This window comes from Balaenoptera physalus, assembly GCF_965194825.1.
Source record: "Balaenoptera physalus genome assembly, chromosome: 3".
NCBI lineage: Eukaryota > Metazoa > Chordata > Mammalia > Artiodactyla > Balaenopteridae > Balaenoptera > Balaenoptera physalus.
In genome coordinates this window covers 125,162,848-125,186,730 of record NC_138890.1, presented here as the reverse complement: position 1 = coordinate 125,186,730, position 23,883 = coordinate 125,162,848, and the positions used below count along the sequence as shown (strand labels likewise).

The window sequence follows — 23,883 nt, the reverse complement described above, 5'->3', positions numbered from 1 at the left end:
TATTGTGAATAATGCTGCCATAAATATGGGTGTACAGATACTACTCTTCAAGACCCTGATTTCAATTCTTTTGGGTATATACGCAGAAATGGAATTGCTGGAACATATGATAATCTCATTTTTAGTTTTTTGATGAACTGCCATATTGTTTTCCACAGTTACCTGTACTATTTTATTTTACATTTCCACCAACAGAGCACAAGTGGTCTAATGAGAGGTCTAATTTCAGTACGTCCTTGCCAACACTCCCTTTCTGTTTTGTTTTGTTTTGTTTTGTTTTTTGGATAGTAGCTATCCTGATGTGTGTGAAGGTGGTATCTCATCATTTTGATTTACATTTCCTTAATGATGAGTGATTTTGAACATCTTTTTATATGCTTGTTTATATGTTTTCTTTGGAGAGATGTCTTTGCTCATTTTTGAATCTGGTTGTTCTGTTGTTGTTGAGCTTTAGGAGTTCTCTGTATTCTGGATGTTAATCCCTTACCCAGATATATGATTTGCAAATATTTTCTCCCATTTTGTGGGTTACCTTTTTCTCTGTTGATAGTGGCTTGAGGCACAAAATTTTTTTAATGTTGATGAAATCCAGTTGTCTAATTTTTCTTTTGTTGCCTCTGCTTTTGGTGTCATAGCCAGGAACTCACTGCCAAATCCAGTGTCGTGAAGTTTTTCCCTGTGTTTTCTTCTAAGAGTTTAGTTTGCATTGTAACTTTTAAAAAGTGCTTAGCTATTTATTTAAAACTTAAATATATAAACTCTTCTAATTATTTTTGGATATTTTGGTTAGCTTAACTAAATTTTTTCTTTTTTAAATAAAAGTAAAAATGCTAGCATTTTTCTCTCTTCCCTTAGTTTATTAATGTTGCATTTTGGGCTTCTCTTTGGAGCTAAGCCTTTTATTTTGAGATAATTGTAGATTCACATGCAGTTTTAAGAAATAATATAGTGAGATTTTTTCCCCTTGAGGCAACATCTTGAAGAATTATAGTACAGTATCACAACCAGGATATTGAAATTGATAGGATACAAAATAGTTCCATCATCACAAGAATCCCTGTTGTTGCCCTTTTATTACTACAATAACATCTCCTTCCCATACTTCCCTCCCTCCCTTTTTGTCTTTTCAAAACTGTATGAATGGGGGCTTCCCTGGTGGCGCAGTGGTTGAGAATCTGCCTGCCAATGCAGGGGACACGGGTTCGAGCCCTGGTCTGGGAAGATCCCACATGCCGCGGAGCAACTGGGCCCATGAGCCACAACTACTGAGCCTGCGCGTCTGGAGCTTGTGCTCCGCAACAAGAGAGGCCGTGACAGTGAGAGGCCCACGCACCGCGATGAAGAGTGGTCCCCGCTTGCCGCAACTAGAGAAAGCGCTCGCACAGAAACGACCCAACACAGCCCAAAATAAAAATAAATAAATAAAAACAAACAAAAAAAACCCAGCAAAATCTTATTAAAAAAAACTGTATGAATGGAATCATACAGTATATAACTTTTGGGATTGGCTAATTGCCTAATTCCCTGGAAATTCATCAAAGTTGTTGCTTATAGTAATAGTTCATTGACTTTTTTTTTTTAATTATTAGCACCTTTAATTAATTATTTATTTATTTATTTAATTTTTTTTTGGCTGTGTTGGGTCTTCGTTTCTGTGCGAGGGCTTCCTCTATTCGCGGCAAGCGGGGGCCACTCTTCATCGGGGTGCGCGGGCCTCTCTATCGCGGCCTCTCTTGTTGCGGAGCACAGGCTCCAGACGCGCAGGCTCAGTAGTTGTGGCTCACGGGCCTAGTTGCTCCGCGGCATGTGGGATCTTCCCAGACCAGGGCTCGAAACCGTGTCCCCTGCATTAGCAGGCAGATTCTCAACCACTGTGCCACCAGGGAAGCCCATAGCTCATTGACTTTTATTGCTGAGTGGTATTCCACAATATGGATGTACTACCAGTTTGTTTAACTATTTCATGTTGAAGGACATCTAGGTTGTTTCCAGTTTTGGGCTATGAACATTCATGTACGGGTTTTTCTGTGGAGATAAGTTCTCATTTTTCTGGGATAAATGTCTAAGAGTGTAATGCTGTGTTGTGTAGTTTAATTTTATAAGAAGCTGTCAGAGTGCTTTCCAGAGTGGCCGTACTAGTTTGCATTATTCTCACCAGCAGTGTATGAGAGATCCAGTTTTTCCACATCCTTGCCAGTATTTGATGGTGTTACTATTTCTTACTTTCTTACTACTTTTTATTTTATCCGTTCTTTCTGGTACATAGTGGTATCTCATCATATTTTAATTTTCATTTCCCTGATGGTTAATGATGGTGAATATCCTTTATATGATTATTCACCATCTGTATATCTCTTCAGTGCAATGTCTGTTCTTGTTTTTCATACACTTTCTAGTTTTTTTTTTTTTTTTTTTTTTTTACAGTTGCATTTTGAGAGTTCTTTATATATTCTAGATACTGATCCTTTCTTGATATGCGGTTTGCAAATATTTTTTTAACAGGGTCTTTTGCAGAGCAAAAGTTTTTAGTTTCATGAGGTCCAATTTATCACTCTTTATGGTTGGTGCTTAATACTCTTTGCCTATCCCTGTATTCTGAAAATTTTCTGTGTGTTCTTCTGAAAGTTCTATCATTTTACATTTAAATCTTAATCCATTTTGAGTCAGTTCTTGTATAAGGTGTGAGATTTCGGTCAAGGATATCTTTTTGGCCTCTGGGTATCCAGCTGCTCCCGCACCATTTCTTGAAAAGGCTGTATTCTTCCTCTATTGAATTGCTTTGCATCTTTGTTGAAAATCAGTTGGGAATATTTGTGTGTGTAGACATTTTTTTAACCTAAGGAGAGGTTCAAAATAGAAAATAAAAATTACATGCAGTTCCACCTCTGAGATAATTACTATTCTATTTTGTTGTGTTTCTAGTTTTTTCTTAAGCCTGTGTATGTGTGCATAAGATTATATACTTTTTGTTTTAAAAAAATTGTTCTTAACTTTGTCCTCTTTTTATTATGAGTTTTCCATTTCTGCATAAAAAGACAGCATTTTAATGGTTTTGTAATTTTATGTAGCTCTGCTGTAGTTTATTATTGATGGGATTTTATAGTGTTTCCATCTGTTATTTTCATAGCATAGTACTTAACACATAATGAATAGATTCTCAGCATATACTTGACAAATTAATTTAGACCTACTCATCATACCTTAAAAAAACAAAGTTCTACTTTTAATCTAGTATCTTCTGCCGGGCATTGGCGTATATACTAGTATTAGGCACTTTCTTCAGAGTAGAGTGTTTAGTTCTTTGAATTGTATACAAGGTGAAGAGGTTCCAGTGTATCAGTTTATGGAGTACAGTTTTTTCCTGCACTACAGTGTCTCACCTATATAGTCTGCTTACCATGTAGGAGCAAGGATTTGAGGTAGATTTTTGGAGGATAATATAGAATCTAGATTCTGTTCTCTTCTAGCTTAGAAGTTAGATATTACAACAGCATTTAAGCACCTACCTTGTGCTAAGAACTGTTCTAGGCTCAAGTGAGGACAAAGAATAAATATTTGAGGTCCTACTTTCCTAGTCTATAAGTAGCCCTACCTTTATTCTGATAAACAAATAAGCTGAGACACATAGGCATTCTTTTGCCAGGATCCATTGTGCCATTCAGCCTCTATACTTATGCAGTTAGCTTTCTGTATAACTTTCTAGCACTTTGGGGGTCTATTTGGAGATATTTTCAAATGATAATTCAAGGGAAGCCTTAACAGTTTTTCTTTTATTTTTTTCACCATATGATAGAGTTATTTATTAAGATCCCTGTGTGTTTAGTTTGACTTTGTTTTTTAAAACTATTTCTTCTTAAAAATAAGATTCGAGGTGACTTTTAATAGGATGTGAATACTAGTTAATAGAAATACAAAATCAGATCCAAGGAAAGGAGTGAGGAAATATATAACATTAAAGTAATTTAGCTATGATAGAACATCAGATTTAGCTAAGCTTCCTGGGAGCCAAGGTTCTCATTACCCTGAGTAAAGAAATACATCTCAAGTTCTCCAAAGGATTCAAAGATTTTCCTTGCATTAATTTCTAAATGATTTCTAAAATGTAAATTCCCTTATGTAAGAGCTGTTGAGTAATGAATGGACAGTATTGTTGACAGTAATTTAACAACACATTCCATGGCTCTCAGGCTCTTTTTTTAATATATATGTATTTTAATAAAAATAGGATGATATAATATACAAAAAACTCAGCAAAGATGGATCATACATGAGGATAGGCTAGTGTGTTTCAAAATATTATATATATTCATATATATCACACATATATGTATACACACACATATATATATATATATATATATTTTTTTGGTACTCTCACTTGATCTAAGGGTAAAATAGACATAGATGGAGACAGTATTTTTTATACTCCTCTAACCATCACTGTTTTAATTTGGAGTTTATCTAGCCGAGTAGCAGACAGTTTCAGGATTTTGCTTTCTAATGAAAGAATGGCATATCAGAATTCTATTTTGCTTATTGATGCTCTGGAAATCAGTTGAGAGAATGGTATGTTTATTGTCAGATTAAGAAAGTGATAAGTATTTATGTCTGACTAGCCAAGCATTCCTTCTCTACAGGGGTACTTGCTATTATAAAGCTTGTGGTTTCCTCAGGAGGCAGGTTTAGAGCTGTTAATAGGCACCTAATGCAAATGCTTTACTGAGACCACTAAAATACCAAAGAATATGGTACAGATGATTCTGGCTTAACAGATTTTCAAGATTTCCAAGTGTATAACCAATCACATGTCTGCTATAAAAAAAATCCTCATAGTCCCAGGAAATGTCAAATTTTGGGCAGCATGGTGTCCAGTTTGCTTGAGTTAGCTTTAAAAAATTTTTTTTCCAGATAGTTAAAAGAGGTGACTTAGAGTGAGGTATTATTTAAAACTAAGTGGTTGCATGTTGGAATATGAGTACCACTGACAGAGATTGTAAGTCTTCCAGTTCATGTGCATCCATTCTTTTTTTCATAATAAGTAAAACATCAGGACTAGTTGTTCTCTTTTAAAATATACTTTTTTTTTTTTTTTTCCAGAGCAGTTTTAGGTTCACAGCCAAATTGAGCCTAAGGTACAGAGATTTCCTATATACAACGTTGTTCCCACATATGCATAGCCTCTCCTTCATCATCCCCCACTAGAGTGGTACGTTTGTTGCAGTTAGTGAACCTACATTGACACATAACTATCACCCACAGTCCATAGTTTACATTTGGGTTCACTCTTGGTGTTGCACATTCTGTGGATTTGGACAAATGTATAATGGCATGTATTCGTCATTACAGTATCTTACAGAGTAGATTCACTGCCCTAAAAATCCTCTGTGCTCTGCCTGTTCATCCTCCTTCCACGCCCAACCCCTGGAAACCTCTGATCTATTCACTGTCTCCATAGTTTTCCCTTTTCTGGAATATCATGTGGTTGGAATCACATATGTGTGTATGTTTTTTTCAGGCTTCTTCTTCTTTGCAGTATGCATCTAAGGTTCCTCCATGGCTTGATAGCACATTTCTTCTTAACCTCTGAATATGTACCACAGTTTATTTATCCATTCACCTACTGAAGGACATCTTGATTGCTTTCAAGTAGTGGCAGTTATGAATAAAGCTGCTATAAACATACACCTGCAGGTTTTTTTTGTGGTCATAAGTTTCCAGTTCCTTTGGATAAATACCAAAGAGCATGATTGCTGGATTGTATGGTAGGAGTACATTAAGTTTTGTAAGAAACTGCCAAGCTGTCTTCCAAAATGGCTGTACCATTTTGCATTTCCACCAGCACTGAATGAGAGTTTCACATCCTCACCAGCATTTGGTGTTGTCAGTGTTCCAGATTTCGGCCATTCTAATAGGTTTACAGTGATATCTTTTTTTTTTTTTTTAAAGATTTATTGATTGATTGATTGATTGATTGCTATGTTGGGTCTTCGTTTCTGTGCGAGGGCTTTCTCTAGTTGCGGCAAGTGGGGGCCACTCTTCATCGCGGTGCGCGGGCCTCTCACTATCGTGGCCTCTCTTGTTGCGGAGCACAGGCTCCAGACGCGCAGGCTCAGTAGTTGTGGCTCACGGGCCTAGTTGCTCCGTGGCATGTGGGATCTTCCCAGACCAGGGCTCGAACCCGCATCCCCTGCATTAGCAGGCAGATTCTCAACCACTGCACCACCAGGGAAGCCCGATATCTTGTTTTAATTTGCATTTCCCTGATGACTTATGATGTGGAGCATCTTTTCATGTGCTTATTTGCCATCTGTATATCTTCTTTGGTGACGTGAGAGTGTTAGGATCTTTGCAATTTTTTAATTGGATTGTTTGTTTTCTTGTTGGGTTTTCAGAGTTCTTTGTGTACTTTGAATAACAGTCCTTTATCAGTTGTATCTTTTGCAAATACAGTGCTCCCACATATGGGGGAGGGGGCGGGAGTAGTTCGAGGACCCTCCCTTGTCCCAGGATAACAAAACCTGATGATGCTCAAGTCCCTTATGTAAAATGGCATAGTATTTGCATGTAACCAAGGCATGTCTTCCCTATATACTTTATTTTTTATTTTTTAAAATTTATTTATTTATTTATTTTTAATTTTTGGCTGCGTTGGGTCTTCGTTGCTGCGTGCAGGCTTCTCTCTAGTTGCAGCGAGCAGGGGCTACTCTTCGTTGCGGTGCACGGGCTTCTCACTGCGGTGGCTTCTCTTGTTGCAGAGCATTGGCACTAGGCGTGCGGCCTTCAGTAGTTGTGGCATGCGGGCTCTAGAGCTCAGGCTTAGTAGTTGGTGGTGCACGGGCTTAGTTGCTCCATGGCATGTGGGATCTTCCCAGACCAGGGCTCGAACCCGTGTCATCTGCATTGGCAGGCGGATTCTCAACCACTGCACCACCAGGGAAGCCTTCCCCATGTACTTTAAATCACCTTGGGTTACTTATAATACCTAATACAATGTAAATGCTTTGTAAATTGTTGTAAGTATGATGAAAATACTATGTAAATTGTTTCCAGCTTGTGGCAAATTCAAGTTTGGCTTTTTGAAACTTTCTGGGATTTTTTGTCAAATTTTTAATTTTTAAAATTTTATTTATTTATTTATTTATTTATTTTTGGCTGTGTTGGGTCTTCGTTTCTGTGCATGGGCTTTCTCTAGTTGCGGCGAGTGGGGGCCACTCTTCATTGCGGTGCGCGGGCCTCTCGCTGTCGCGGCCTCTCTTGTTGCGGAGCACAGGCTCCAGACGCGCAGGCTCAGTAATTGTGGCTCACGGGCCTAGTTGCTCCGCGGCATGTGGGATCTTCCCAGACCAGGGCTCGAACCCGTGTCCCCTGCATTGGCAGGCAGACTCTCAACCACTGCGCCACCAGGGAAGCTTTTTTTTGATCCAAGTTTGGTTGAATCTGAGGATGCAGAACCTGTGAATATGGAGGGCCAGTTATATTTTCTGCCAGTCTGTTGCCTGCCATTCTCTTCACATTGCAGAACAGGTTTATAGTTTTAACAAAGTCTAGCTTATTATCAATTATTTCTTTCATGCATTGTGCCTTGGATGTTGTATCTAAAAAATCATCACCATACTCAAGGTCTTCTAGGTTTTCTTCTATGTTGTCTTCTAGGAGTTTTATAGTTTCATGTTTTACATTTAGGCCTGTGATCAATTTTGATTTAATTTTAGTGACAGGTATAAGTTCTGTGTCTAGGTTCATTCCTTTGAATGTGATTGGTTGTTCTGGTACCATCTGTTGAAAAGACTGTCTTTGGTGCCATTGTATTGCCTTAAGGGCTATATTTTTTTAAATTGCATTGACTGTAATATTTTATGGATTTGCGGTCACCTTTTCTTGGAGAAAGGAAGGGGTCATTGTGAACTGGGAAGTTATTCTAATGGTGTCTATGTCATTTTTCCCTGTCATCCATTTTGGGATAGGTGGAATATCTCTGTTGAAATTTTAGAATTGTTTCCACCCATAGGCCATGGGGTTTTATTGCAAAAGACTCCCAAACTCATACATATGCCTATAAATGTTTTCTCAACAGGAATATTGAAAGTGTCATTATTATCATGTCGGTCCTTGATGTTTTTGGACCTAAGGTGTCCTTTCATTCATTGAGAATCATTGATGATATGGAACACTGTTATACTTGGAGCTTTAAGACTTGCCTCTTGTTTGTCCTGTGATCTTTGTTTATATTTAAATGTGTATATAATAGCTAATTTAGAGGGATGTCAGAGTTCAGTATGTGAATGAATTTGGCACAAAGCACCTGGCAGTTCTTAGCTGTTCTCACAACATTTTCCCACTTCCTTTTCTACAGAGAATTTTAAAGAAATTTGTTACTTAAAAAAAGTACTTTCAAAAGTAATGTTTGACAAATTAAGGCTAATTCCACACATTGTCTATCAGATAAGCACAAGATGATTTAGGTATAGGTGGGACATTTAGAAGTAGAAGCAGCTTAAAATTTGGGTTTGCTTCTCTTCTTCTCTACGTATATAATGCTATTTTACTTAAAAAATAAATGTCTTCAGCCCTAAGAGATTTTTAGAATGAGTTAATAAAATTATAAATATACTTAAAATTTAGAATGAGTTAATAAAATTATAAATATACCTAAGATATTAATCTGAATCCTTCTAAAAGTGAAACTTTTTATACATAAGACTTTGATCAAGTGGTGGTATTTTTAAGCTTTTACTTATAAGTGTTAATAATTAAGCTTTTAAAATCCTTCTGTAACAAAGTGTTAAGATCTGGTTTTCTTTGGAAGGTTTGTGGTGTTTATAATCATAATTAGGCTAAGTTAACCTCAAAACAAACACATTAGCTGTACAGAAAAATGATTTCAAACCTGCCTCTCTGTGTGTGTGTGTGTGTGTGTGTGTGTGTGTGTGTGTGCGCGCGCGCGCGCACATGCTCATTTGCTGGTTTCTACCTTTTTCTGCTCTTTGCTCGTGGTTCCTTCTCTATAGCTCCTTTTCTCTTGAACTTAGGAAATACTGTAAGGAAATTTACCTTAAGAAATTAGGGCCTTGTCTTCACCAGGTGGATTTGCATTTTAATAGAGGTTGTTTGGAGAGTGTCCAAAATAAATAATGGTGGAATTTCAAGCACTAGGGCACTTGTGTCCAGGATTTGCAAATCAGGTCATGCTTTTCAACAGCTTTGGCTCAGTTTCTAGGGCACTGTACACGCTGCATAAAAACATTTTATTTATAGACAGCTTCATTTAAAATGCCACTTAAAGAACAAAGAAGTAATTAGCATATTGAAGTGTCAGGTGGAAAGGAGGAGTCTGTGGTAAGGTAAAGGGCCTCAGCTGAGCAAAGGATTTGGCTCAGTAAAGTTGTAAAACTTTAGTTGGGATTAGATTATGGGGTTGCGTATAAGTAACTTATTTTAAGGTTTTAAAGGGAGAAGGAAGGTGGTAAAATAAATTGAAATGAAAAGTCAGGTGCTAACTGAATGGGATTAGGAAATCAGTTTGGAATCTTTTGTATTAATACATCATAGTGGCATTAACCAGTGTCCTGATATTTTTTTCTTTTTTTTAAGCTATTTTTCCATCGAGCTCTAATTCACATACAATAAAGTTCACCTGTTTAAAGTGTACAATCCAGTAATTTTTAGTACATTTACAGGGCCCTGCAACCGTCATCATCATCTGAGTCCAAAAAATCTCATCATTTCCCCAAACTCCATACCCATGAGCAGTCACTCCTGTTTCCCACTGCCCCTAGACCCTGAACTACTAATCTGCTTTCTGTTTCTATAAATTTGCCTGTTTGAGACATTTCATAAAAATGGAATCGTACAGTATATGGCCTTTCGTGTCTGGCTTCTTTACCATAGCATAAAGTTTCCAAGGTTCATCCATGTTGTATCCTTTATCAGTAGTTCATCTCTTTATATAGCTGAATAATACGCATTTCATTGTATGGATATAAAACATTTTGTTTCTCCATTCATTAGTTGATAGATATTAGATTGTTTCTACTTTTTGGCCACTATGGATAATGCTGCTATGAACATTAGTTACAGGTTTTTCTGAAAACAGGTGTTTTCAGTCCTCTTGGTTTTATACCTAGGAGTGGAATTGATGGGTCATATGGTAACTATGTTTTAACTTTTTGGAGGAACTGCCAAATTGTTTTTCAAAAGTGACTACAACAATTTACATTTACATCAGCAATGTATGAGGGTTTCAATTTCTCCACATCTGTCCTGATACCTACCTTTTTTATTGTAACCATCCCTAGTTGGTATAAAATTTTATCTCTTTGTGGTTTTGATTTATATTTTCCTAATGACTGATGATGTTGATCATCTTTTTATGTGCTTATTGGCCATTGGTATTTCTTTGGAGAAATGCCTCTTCAAACCTTTGCCCATTGTTAAGTTTTGTTATTTGTCTTTTTAGTGAAAGTGAGCCCCAGCGATTTCTCTGCTGTGGGAGGCCATCTAGACCAGAAAGCAAGCATGGGCTTGTGGTTTGGGAAAGTTAATGTCCATAGAAGCAGTCCTTAACTAGTGGGAGACAGGAGCAGATGGATAACAGCTTGCCTCTCATCCTATAGGCAGACAGTTCTGAGACCTCCTGTGCGCCTGTCTCAGGGAGTTTAAGTAGAATGAACCCCAGTTGTCCTTAGGGATGACTTTGATAATATACCATTTCTTATATTGGCTTTTCCTCCATATCTCATACTCTCACTGCTCCCTCAGGTCATTTCTTAGACAGACTATCTGCATTCAAGTCTTTACCTCAGCCTTTGTTTTTGAGAGAACCCAAACTAAGACAGGTGTCGGTAGAGTACTTAGTATTGAAAGAGTTGATAATATTTCAAGATTTGAAACTGGATGATTACCAAAGGTATGAGTATAGATAGAGAAGAGGGCCAACATCTGTATTCTCAGTCACTATAATGTGTTAAGAGGTTGACATAAAGTGCAGCAATTAGCAAAGGAGACTGAGGCCTGGCCAGTGGTGTAGGAACAAAATCAGGAGGATGTGGTGTCTTGGAAGCTAAGTGAAGAAAATGGGTAAAGTAGTGGGGAGTAATGCTACTACTAAGTCAAGTGAGAGATGAACTTAGAATTGTCTGTTGGATTTGGCAATAGGTAGGCCATTAATGATCTAGGAAGAACAGTTTCCATTGAAGTGATTGGGACAAAAATGTGATTGGAATGGGTTTGAGAACTGTTGATGAAATAATTGAAGTCAGTGCATATAGACAACTTGTTTGGAATTTTGCTGTAAAAGGGAGCAGAGAAATGGGTTAGTAACTGGAGAGATATCCTCAGGAGAGGTCCTTTTTAAGATGGGAGGAAAAATAACACCTACTCGGTGTCTTATATTTCTGCATGTGATCAAAATCAGTTGTTCCTTAGAATATCTTAGAGAACTAGGGTTCTCCTTGGTTTATTTGAGCATCTTGTTCTGTACCCATCAAGGCTCCCCAAATCATGTGTAATGAGTTCAAGGAGGAAAAGAAGTTGTTATAAGTCATTAGCAGAAACTAAGAAGATTGGGAATTTACTCTGGCATAGAGATGAATACTAGGAAGTAAAGAGAAATAAGGGAACACACACGAAGAAATTAGTCCTGCCACTGGATTGTGTTATGGGAATAGTTTAGAATCCGGTCAAGACTGTATGAGAAAGTATTTCTAAGTTTGAAATAATGCCAAGATTTAATTTCCTACCATGTTAAATAAGCACAACATCATTGTGAATATATGTTTGTGATGCATATTGCCAACAAACGTCTCTTTGCACAGCTTTATTGACTTATTGTTGAAGATAACAGAACGAACTCTGTGTTAGAAAAAGTTGAAATTTACTCACAGACCTTCAGTATTCCTTTTTGGCACAGTTTCACCTTCTCTGAGTTTGGTTATGAGCCATACTGAGCTGCTTTCTTTCCTCATTCTCCCTCTGCTTCCTCCCTCTGATTATAGAATGATCTAATGTTAGGTTTTCAGAGTTAAATAAACCAATTCTAGCTGGGATGTTTGCATTTGTAGTCTTATTTCTAATTGTGGAATGAAAGATTTTTCTGTAAAAATAATTAGGCCCTCTTTTTGTTCCATAAATTGTCATTCCTTCTAAACTGAGATGGAGGAGAATTCTGAAGTTTTTTCTTCTACCTTGACCAAGTTTGTTTCACAAAGGGGTGAGTCAGACTGGCAATCTTCCATGGGAGTATCTTTTCTATAAAGAGAACTGTTTTATCTACCCTGGAAATCTCCTAGTATTTCTTTTTGTTTGTTTGTTTGTTTTTTCCCCAGAAATTTTATTGCACTTTCTCCTAGTATTTCTGCTTCTAGTTAGCATATAGGAAGGCACAAAAATTTTTTGGTCCCCTGGTAAGAATAAGAAAAACCTGTAAAGAATAAAAATCACACTTAAAAAAAAAAAAAAAATAGAGCTAGCAAAAAATCAGTGGAATCAAGGAAGCCTTAGTGAACTGATTTCCGTAGGTACATGAACCTCTCAGAGGTGAGTCAAGAGTGTGGCAGTTTCCCAACCAGATTTCAGTATAGGATGAAGCAGGACTTACCATAAATGGAAAGACTGAAGGGATGAATATAAATCATCCAGTCCTCAAGTGACAGTGTGGGCTTTTGTGAAGGGATAGGAATCTGACAGAGCCCCAAAGGCAAAATTAAATCATTAAACCTGATAATTTTATCCACCTTGAATTTTGCCATAAAGAGGAGTAGAGGCTTAGTTGAAAAAAACCTATAGAAATGTGTAGTTCTGCAAATTCTAATGGTTCTTGAATTATGGGACACTGCTGGGGTTGAATCTAAAGGTAAACCGAACCAAAAATATCTGGAATTGCAGCCCAAATTCTTCCTATCTCAAATTTTGACAAGATCAAAAAGATATGGCTGTGGTTGGAGATGGGAAGTTGGAGGTTGAATTGATCACAGAAGAATTCACTCTAATTAAAGCTGCAGCCAGTCCCAGCTCAAATTGGTTCTACTAGGAATCTGAATTATCATTCATCCTAACTGAGAGAAGAGCATAGACTCTCTGGGTAATAAGTAAAACTTAACAATATTACATTCAGTTCTCAACTGTTATTTTATAAAAGGCATCTAGAATACTGTGAAAAATTATGAAATATACAAAGAAAAAGGAAAATATGATTGTATAATTAAGAGAAAACAGTTAACAAAACCAGACTTATTAGATGACCCAGAGTTAGGAGTCAATGAGTTAGGAGACAATGATTTTAAAACAATTTACAGGATAACATGTGAGGGGTTGAGTATTTCAGGAGAGTATTGGGAACTTTGTACCAACACCAGATGTTTTCTAGAACTGAAAAATGCAGTATCTTTTAAAAAAACTGTTCAAATGGGCTTGATAGTAGTAAGAAATAGACTAAGAAATGGTGAATGTGTGAATAAATATGAAAGTCTATTTTCTGGTTTTTAAATTTATATAAATGACAGTTGAATAGTGTAAAACAAAAAAAATTGTGGGATTTATAATATGTAGAAGTAAAATTTATGATAATAGCATGAAATATGAGCGAGAGTAGACATAAATAAATTATACTCTTACATTTGTTACATCATATATAAAATTACATAGTATAATTAGAATAGTATAATATTATTTGATGGTGGACTATGATGAATTAAGAATACATACTGTACATTCCTAGAGCAACCACAAAATATATATGTATAGCTTAAAGTCCATAAAATGAGATAATATAGGGAAAAAATAACTATATTTGAAGGCAGGAAAAAAAGGAACAAAGAACAAATAAAAAATAAATAGTAATGTAATAAACTTAAATCACACCGGTAATTATATTAAATATAAATGGTCTAAGCCTACCATCAATACATAGAAATTGTCAGATTGGATAAAATAGTAAGACCCAACTATATGCTTCATACAAATAGGCACTTTAAAGACAAATTTGGTTAAAAGTAATAGTTGGAAAAATATACATTAACACTTATCAAAAGAAAGTTCCTATGGCTATAGTGATATCAGGCAAACTATACTTCAAGACAAGGATTATTAGCAGAGAGAAAGGACATTTTATATGTTAAAAGGATCCATTCCTCAGAAGGTACAAGAACCCCAAATGTGTATTTATTGATACTTTATAAGAGATTCAAAATACATGAAATAAAAATTGACAGAAATAAAACATATTTACACTTACGGTTAGAGATTTCAGTACTTTTCAGTAATTAGTAGAAAAAGAATGCCATAAATTAGTAAGGGTACAGAAGATTTGCACACCACTCTCAATCAATTTAACCTGACATTTTTTGAACACTAAACCCAAGAGATGCAGAATGTGACATTTAAATATACATGAAACACTCACCTCGGTAGATCTCATGTGGGCTGTCAAAACTTCAACATGTTGTGAAGACTTGAAATCATAATATTATTTTCTCTGATTACAGTGGAATTAAATTAGAAATCAGTAACAAAATGAGGTTTAGTAGAGCCCTGAATTTTTTTTTTTTTTTTTTTTTTTTGGCTGTACCACGCGGCTTGTGGGATCTTAGTTCTTCAACCAGGGATTGAACCTGGGCCCTCGGCAGTGAGAGCTCCAAGTCCTAACAACTGGACTGCCAGGGAATTCCCAATCCCTGAATGTTTTGAAATTAAGATGATTCTGAATAACTCATGGGTAAAATAATAAATCAAATGGGAAATTAGCATTTTAAACAAATTCAACAAAAAGACAACATATCAAATTTTATGAAGTGCATCTCAGAATTTATAGCTTTAAATCTTGAAGAATAAAGTATTAGAATCAATTACTTAATAAGCTTTACCCTAAGAGTCAGAAAAAGAGAGACAAATTCAAAATAAATAAAAGGCTGAAAAAATAGAGAAAAGTGAAATCAGGGAAATGGAAAATGTCCCATCAGTAAATGAACAAATTATGAAGTTTTCTCTTTGAAAAAATCAATACAGTTGGTAAACTTAAGCTTAAAACTACAGCAATTTATATAGCTCTTGAATTTGTGAATCAGCATGTGGTCTTTTATCCTACAAAGAATTACAGCATCATGTCCTCAGGGCTGCATTCAAGGAAGGTAAAAGCAGAAGTTGTAAATCTTCTTGAGGCATAGGCACTGTTACTTGCCTAACTTCTGCCACATTGAGTTGGTATAAGCAAGTCACAGTTCAGCCCAAATTCAAGGATTGGGGAAATAGACTCTGCATCTCTTGATCTTAGGTGGTATAAAACATCGTGGCCATGTTTCTTAAATTACGCTGGTTAAATCAGAAACAGTAAAGAGTCTGAGGTTTTACCCTACTTACAAGTTAAAATGTTAACTTGCCAGAAAACACAAGACTTCTAGACCAGAAACAAAGGGTTTATTACTCCCTGAAAAAGCAGCAACCAGGGCAATATTTTGTGTCAGTTACCCGAGGCTAAATCTTCATAGAGCTTCAGAGTGAGGGTCAGATGGTGCCTGCACAGATAGTAGTGTGCATTACAGAAGGGGAACCCCAAATTAGGAAACTCTGATCTTTCACAGGACCACTGATGACCTGTCTATCCTTCTCCTCAGGAGAGTGAGAGAGAGAAACCTTATTTTTACTCTGGAATTTAAACAAATCGTCTCTGGAGAGAGGACACTGAACTGTCTCAATGTTGCTGAGTGTTATTATCTGGAATGTATCCTTGTATAAACATCTTAAATTGGCTGTAAATGACATTGCTCAGTGGACCCAGACCATGCAGAAATGTGAGATGTTCATGGAGAATTGTTTTCTAATATAGTATATCCTCTTGTACAATAATTTGCAATCCTCCCATATACAAAATTCGTCACTCTTTTCTCCAAAAGCCTTATCCCACTAGAGTGTCATGTAAGGCTTGAGTCCAGTATCTTATCACCTAACTGAGTTCCAAGTACAGATGAGGCTCTGCTATGCCATTTTGTAATTAGAGAAATGCAAAACACAAATACAGCGAGCTACTTGTCCGCACCTACTACATAGGTTAATATTAAGAAAGACAGAATATCGAGTGTTGGTGAGGATTTAATTGGATGGAACTCGGGGAGTGTTAAGTGATAAAACCAGTTTGTAAAATGACTTGTTTGTTTATTCCTTTTTTTTTTTTAATAAAATTAAACATGCTTATAGACTTTGATCTAGCAATTTCACTCCCATATTTACCCACAAGAACTGAAGCCTGCATTCTCCTAATACTTGTACACAAATGTCATAGCACTCTTATTTAGGATAGGTTGCCTTGGCCAGGGTGTTGACTGGAAAGTAGCACATGGGAACTTTCTGGGGTGATAGAAAGATTTTATATCTTGGTTGCTGTTGGTTATATGGATGTATGCATTGCCAAACTGTACTCTAAAGGTCTTTTTTATTATGTAAGTTATTTGTAAAAATATAAAGTGGAAGTTTATGCAAATGTGGGAACTCTGTGTAACTTCAGTATGTATGTCAACTGTTTTATTCCACATTAAGATTTTTTTGGGGGCATATTTAGGCTAACCATGGTTTGATGTGAAAGTTTGATTAACAGTGCTGACGTTGAAGAAGCTCTCAGCTTTCTACTGAATCAGAATTAGGCTAGCAGGGGTCAGACAGCAGCATTGACCTTGTAAGTGTGAAATTTAGCTATTTCACCAGCCTCCTTTCCTCATTTCTTGCTGTATATGTTGTAGGCATAGCACATTTTATACGTTCAGTTATTTTTGTCTTTCAGAATCAAATGCTCCTATACAGCATTTGTTTTTTTCATTACATAGGTTTTTTTACGTTTTTATTTTTGCTCTTTTGCATATAACTATTTTCATTGTTTACTATTCATGTACTTACCGGTAATGGGTTAATAATGTCCATAAAATGCCTCAGAATTAAGCACAGGTTGTACCAAATACAGATTAGCAAATACTGTGATAGCCATGATTAAACTAAAATGATCTTACACAACCACTAAATACCATCTAATGGCTATGGGCATGCCTGAGGAGCCTTTGTTGTGCATTTCAACTTCTGAACTCATTTAAAAAGATGGTTCCAACATAAGATTTCTCTTAAATCTAGCCAAGTATAACTTGTGATCTCTTCAGATCCATAGGGAAGTATAACATACTGTATTTTAGAAAACCTTTATAGTGATTTCACTTTTCAGTTGGTACAGTAATCCCCCAAATGAGAGTTTATCAAAAAAGGATGGAAAGGGGAAAAGATGGTGGTTTGAGTATAGATGAAATAATACTGACTATGGGTTGATTATTGTTGAAACTGTTAGAAAAAAGTATCACATCAGCATTTTGTGTATGATAAAGAATCTTGAGTTTTATATCTCATCTCCTAAATCAGAATCTCTAGGGCGAAGCTACGGTAATCTGTAGCAGTTTAAAAAATACCCTAAGTGAATTTCGTTTAGCTAGTTGTACCATGGCACCCGAGGTTTCTTTTGTTTTGTTCTCCTCCTCATGAGCAGCTTTTTTTTTGAAACTGGTGGGAAACTTTGTTAGGATGGTCTATGAATGGTTTTCCAAATCTCTTTATAAAAATGTATCTCTTTCTCTTACTAGATTATTCGCATCTGACTACAAATCCACTGCTGTGACTCTTGATTCACATTCTGCTCTCTCTACTGCTCTATTTTTCCAATGTCTTTTTTAGCTAAACTACCTGAGTTGCCTGTATTTGCTATGTCAGATTATCCTCTTCCTATTTCTTGAATCCCCTCCAAACAGTGTTTTGTCTCTACCACTGCCCAGTAAGATAATCAATGACCTTTACATTATTACACAGTGACAAAGTTCTTACTAACATAGTTGATAACTTCCTCCTTGAAACATTTTTTTCCATTTAGCTTTTAGGATATCACACTTTGGGTGGGTGGTTGGGGGGTAGTTTCTCTTGACTCACTGACTGCTTCTCTTCAATGTTCTATTTCTGGTTCTATTTTTTCTTTATGACCTATTTTTATAATATCTCAGGGCTCAATCATTGAATCTGTTTTCTTCCCTCCCTTCCTTCCTTCCCTTCTTTTCTTTCTTTCTTGAATCTGTACTCTTTTGTCCACATTCATGCCCTTGATTCTTTCATCTAATGTCATTACTTTAAATATTATCTCTAAACAGATAACTTACAAATTTATATCCTTAGTTTGGATTTCTCCCCACATCTCTGAATACCCATATCCAACTGCCTATGTAGGATCGCAGTAGGACAGCTTTCAGGTATTTCAAGCTAAAGTCTCTAAACACAAACTTCCTTCTCTCTTCTCTCTAACCTGCTCCTTCTGTAGCCTTATTCCATCTCAGTTCATTGGCAATGCCATTTTACCAGACTACTATGTATATGGGAGTACCTTGAGTGACAAATTAAGTGGCCATCTTTGCTTGATATATGCAAAGGTATTTTTTGTGGCATGTACTATGGGTGGAATTTGTGGAGAAGGTTAAACAGCTCAGCAGTCCTAAACAATTTAGCATAGAGACATATAGCCCAATATATTTAAAGTGACCCTGTAAATTCTGAAACACATACTTATTAATAACTTTAAAAAAAGATTATTTATGATGTATATACGTTAATGCTGTTATTTTGGGTTTTGGGCTGTCTTATTTTGGAATGTGTTGGTTACAGGTACAGAAAACCTAGCAATGGTTTAAACAAATAGGGGTTTAGTCTTCTTATAAACCAAGAAATCCAGATGTTTCTGTAGTTCAGCTACTCAACTGTGCTATTAGAGACCCCCAGCTTGTTTTGTCTTTCTACTCTGTCAGCCTTTTTGGTAGCTTTTTAATCCTCATGCTTGTTGACTCATGGTCATAGGATAGTAGTAGACATGTTCACATCTGTCCCTGGATAAGGAAAGCAAATGTTTTTCCAGGACCAACCCCCATCCCACCCCCAAAGTAGACTTCTAAGTATATGTCATTGATCTTAATTGTGTCATCCATTACCTGTTCACCCTTCTTGGAAAGCTCAAAAGTGGGTTTTTAGCTGGGTCCATTACCACCCTGAATAAGGAAAATTCTGGAAAGGGAGAAGAAACTGATAAGCAATTAACAGTGTCTGCTACATAGAACCATCAAAAATTACTAAATTTAAATATAATTGGTGATTAGAGTTTATTTGCTTGGGAAAACTTTATTAATTTTCAGTAAGCACAAATAAATGGGGTTTTAATGGTAGATAGGGAGGTATTTATTATTTGATATAGATGAGGGCTCTCAATAGTTTATAAATGTATTATGAACAGTAAATCCAGTGACTGGTTGAGAAGGTAGCTATGTATTTAGAAGTTAGCAAATTTGTGTGTGTCAGTTTATGGGGCTGAATTATTGAGAATTTTAATTTACATTTTGAGGTAAATAAGAAATTAGAAGAGATATTCCTTAAAGTCATAAAGATCTATTTTTATTGTTAATTTTGTTTCTTTTTATGGTTTCCATAGAATGTTGGCTCAATTAAGAAACATCAGGGAGATAAATTCAACCCAGTGGTAAGTAGTTTTAATTTCTTTTGTTAGAAAATGTTTGAGTTATTATGCCTTTTTTTTTTTTTGGTTGGCTTCTCTTCCTCCATTTGATTAGAATGTTTTTGTGTCTGCCGTTTTAAGTCTGATTTCTAAGTGGCTCTTATATCACAACACTAAAATTCTAATTAGCGGTCCCATGTTGATCACTTCCTGTTCCCATCAGGCCACTCTTTCTCCCTTTGGTTTATTACTTCTTTGTAGTATTGTGTAAGGGAGGATCTCTTTGGGTCTTGTTATTCATTCCCTTTCATACGGTACTTTCCTCTTCTGACCTCAATAATTAAGGTCCCCCTCCTTTCTTATCAATCAGAAGTTTTTAGTCTAAATTGGGATCCATTTTTGTATTGGTTCAGGCCCACCGAATTTATTCTGAGGTCTAAATTGCTCTTTCCACTGTCTCTGTCCACAGGAAGTTTTGTTTTGTTTTGTTTTTTTGGGGAAGTTTTCTTTTGTTTTTGTTTTTTTGGGGAAGTTTTCACTTGAGATGTAAACTCTTTGCAGTTTCCTAGAGCTAAGTGTCTAATCTTCTTTTTCTGAATTCATGGTCTCTTCTGAGAAGTTCTGCAGTATGATTAGCACTACAGAAAAGTCTTGGAAGTCTTTTTACCTTTATTAACAATTATTCTGCCTTGTAAATTGCCTCCTACCTCAAGTGCCCTGCACAGATGATTTAAATAAATATAGTACAATAAATACACTTTTTTTTTTTTTTTTGGCCACACTGTGTGGCATGCGAGATCTTAGTTCCCTGACCAGGGATTGAACCCGTGCCGCCTGCATTGGGAGTGCAGAGTCTTAACCACTGGACCACCAGGGAAGTCCCTACACTCTTAAACCATGTACATTTGGTAATAACATTTCATGTACATTATTCTCAGCTGGGAGTTATACTTCCAAATCCATTATGATTTCTGGAAAATGGATTTTTTAGGCCATATCTTGCAAGTTATTGCATACTATCATATTATATAAATATAAGCATGCAGTAGTTATAATATGAACCAGAATAATAGTTTGAAATATTGTATTAGTGCTGTCTCCTAGAACTTTCTGCAGTGATAGAAATGTTCTGTATCTTCTGTTATTTAGTATGGTATCCATTAGCCACCTGTGGCTATTGAGCATTTAAAATATGGTCAGTGTGACTGAAACCAGATTTAAAATTTTGTCTGATTTAACTTGAATTTTCAGGTTAAAATGCCACTGTGTCTAGTGGCTACCAGATTGGACAGAGCAGATAGAGTTTTTTCCCCGTTTTTCTTAAGTGTCCCCCTAACTCATTATCAGTTGAAGTCTTAGAATCTCTTGAAAAAGAAAGTGTATATTCGTTTTTAGAATCTTTTTTTATTACCTCTTTAAACACACAAGTATAAGCTAAATTCCCCTTTAGTGATTAAATTCTTATTAGATCAATAAGACTGCTTATTCTTATCAGTAAAATACACTTTCATGTAAACATAGATTAAGCATATTCAGTAAACTTTATTGACAAAGTAATTTTTTGTTTCTATTGAGGTATAATTGACATATAACATTGTATTAGTTTCAAGTAATACAACATAGTGATTCAATATTTGTATATGTTGCAAAATGATCCTCACAATATGTCTAGTTAACATCCAGTCACCATACATAGTAACAATTTTTTTTCTTGTGATGAGAGCTTTGGATCTACTCTCTTAGCAATTTTCAAATATACAGTACAGTATTACTAACTATAGTCACCTTGCTGTACATCACATCCCCGTGAGACAAAAATTTTAGATAGAAACATTTGATGTTTGACCTCATAGTGTAAGGGAGGAAAAATTTTTCCTTCACCCTCTTAGGGTTCCTGGCTGGGTGTGAAAATTAAACTGACAAAGACAGATTAAAAGGAGAAAAATATATACATTTATTTAATGTAAGTTTTAAGTGACACAGGGAGCCTTTGTAAGGAAAGGAAGACCCAAAGAAACAGTTAAACCTGAGTATTTTTATGCCATGTTTGATGAAGTGGACAGTTGTGTAGAAATACGATAGATCAAAGAGTATGAAGTAAGTGTAGTAAACTGGGGGAGATTTAACAAGTCCTATTCATTAGAATTCTTCTTCCTTCATCTTCAGAGATACCTCCTGGTATAGGGAGGGCACCTTTCACAGGAGGATTTTATTACCTGTTTCAGGGGAGAAGGGCGTGGAAGGTCAGAGTGACCTTCCTGCTACTGCTGTTTCATCAAACTCCTTTAGCTTAAAATATTCAGTATGTTAGGGTGCCATATTTTGGGGTGGTATGTCCTGAACCCCATCGGTAGCTTGTTTTTGTAAACCCTAAAGGAGAAGTATGTAGTAAAGACCTATTGATATTTGAATTATTTCATGAATCTGAGTTCAAGTATATCATTATATATTGAGAAGCAGTATAGTGCACTACAAGCACAGAATCAGTTTCTTTATGGAAAAATAGGGATAATAATAATACATGCCTTAGAAAGATACATGAGGATGAAATGAGAATAAGCATATAGTTTTTTTTTTTAATATTTTATTTTATTTTATTTTTTGTTGTGGTACGAGGGCTCTCTAGTTGTGGCATGCGGGCTCAGTAGTTGCAGCGTGCAGGCTTAGTAGCCCCGCGGCATGTGGGATCTTAAGTTTCCCGACCAGGGATCAACCCATGTCCCCTGCATTGGAAGGCGGATTCTTAACCACTGGACCACCAGGAAAGTCCTGAAACATACAGTTTATATAAAGAATTTAGCACAGTGCCTGGCACACATGGTAAGTAAGAATAGTCAGTTTTTTTTGTTTTTTTTTTTTTAAGTTGCAAGGGAAATACTTACACTATTGTCAAACTCTTTAAGAATATGATATAATTAGAAGAGTTAGAAGCAGTGTCTTGCAAAGCCATATTGGAGCCTGAGGCAAAAGAAAAAAAATTAGTCATACTGATTCTGTCTTTATTTTTAAATTTACCAGTTTGGTCATTAATGGTTTATTTTTCAGTGATTTGGATTTTTTAAAAAGATATTGCATTAAAATATTTAATTTGATTACTGAGTTTTTGTGTGTGTGTGTGTGCGCACGCACGCGCACGTGCCTGAGGCATTTGCTGCACTGGCTTCAACCTAGCCTTGGCTCTGGGTAGAAGTAATCTAATACTCTAATAGAGTCTTCTGCTTAGGGCAAGAATTTATTATTATTTTACAAAGAATTGATAACATTAATTAGCAATCATTTATTGACGTAGGCTTTTCTTTGCTAGTGTAATGTTAGCCTCCTCGTTGGAATTAACCTCGGTATGAACGTTGTGTTCTTAATAAAATTAGCCTTGAGAATTTTCACTAATTCAGAATTGAGCCTTTCCCCACAGTTAGATCGAAATAATGAAGTCTGCACTTTACTGGAGCAAGTTTCTTATATGTGTAACCTTATACACATATAAGACCTATAAACTGTAGAAAAATTAAAAGAACAATATTAATTGAAACAAAATATACTTGGCATAGATTGGAATTTTGATGTGGGAGAGTTACAGGAAAGTTAATGGCTGGTTAGGAGACCTGAAAATATCTTTGTACTCCCACTTTCTACTCAGAACTGCATAGAGTCAAGTTCTTAATTGAGAAACAGCTCTTAGTCAGAAATTAAAGAAATATCTTTGTTGTATTAGGGTTTTTCTTGTTGAGGATGAGCAGACTAATAAAGCATGGTTCTTTTTAAAAAAATTTTTTTTAATTGGCGCATAATTGGTTTACAGTGTTGTGTTATTTTCTGCTGTACTACGAAGTGAATTAGCTATATGTATACGTATATCCTCTCCCTCTTGGACCTCCCTCCCACCACCCCCCCATGCCACCCATCTAACGACATCACCTAACACTGAACTGAGCTTCCTGTGCTTTATAGCGTGTTCCCACTAGCTATCTATTTTACGCATGGTAGTGTATATATGTCAATCCTAATCTCCCAATTCATTCCACCCTCCCCTTCCCACCCCCGTGTCCACATGTCCATTCTCTACGTCTCGTCTCATTCCTGCCCTGCTAATAGGTTCATCTGTACCATTTTCTAGATTCCACATATATGTGTTAATATACGACATTTGTTTTTCTCTTTCTGGCTTACTGCACTCTGTAAGACAGACTCTAGGTCCATCCACATTTCTACAAATGACCTAATTTCATTCCTTTTAATGGCTGAGTAATATTCCATTGTATACATGTACCACATCTTCTTTATCTGTTCATCTGTCATTGGACATTTAGGTTGTTTCCATGTCCTGGCTATTGTAAATAGTGCTGCAATGAACATTGGGGTACATGTGTCCTATTGAATTA

The 23,883-nt window shown here is 36.1% G+C and overlaps 1 protein-coding gene across 16 annotated transcripts in view; it reads left to right on the top strand.

Moving 5' to 3' along the window:
- The window catches only part of ERBIN (erbb2 interacting protein), a 109,378-nt gene that overhangs the window by 14,854 nt on the left and 70,641 nt on the right, over positions 1-23,883 (top strand). For 14 of the 16 annotated variants that reach the window (XR_014262241.1, XM_082457086.1, XM_082457074.1 and 11 more), the window contains exons 2-3: positions 15,606-15,782; positions 19,481-19,528. The exons of 1 other annotated variant lie outside the window; for it this stretch is intronic. Coding sequence is in view for 13 of the 15 variants with exons in the window: in XM_082457086.1 (XP_082313212.1) it covers positions 15,747-15,782; positions 19,481-19,528 (84 nt within the window). In the remaining 2 variants the exon portion in view is untranslated. The remainder of the gene's footprint in view (positions 1-15,605; positions 15,783-19,480; positions 19,529-23,883) is intronic. One more of the 16 variants, XM_082457084.1, reaches the window with a different exon arrangement.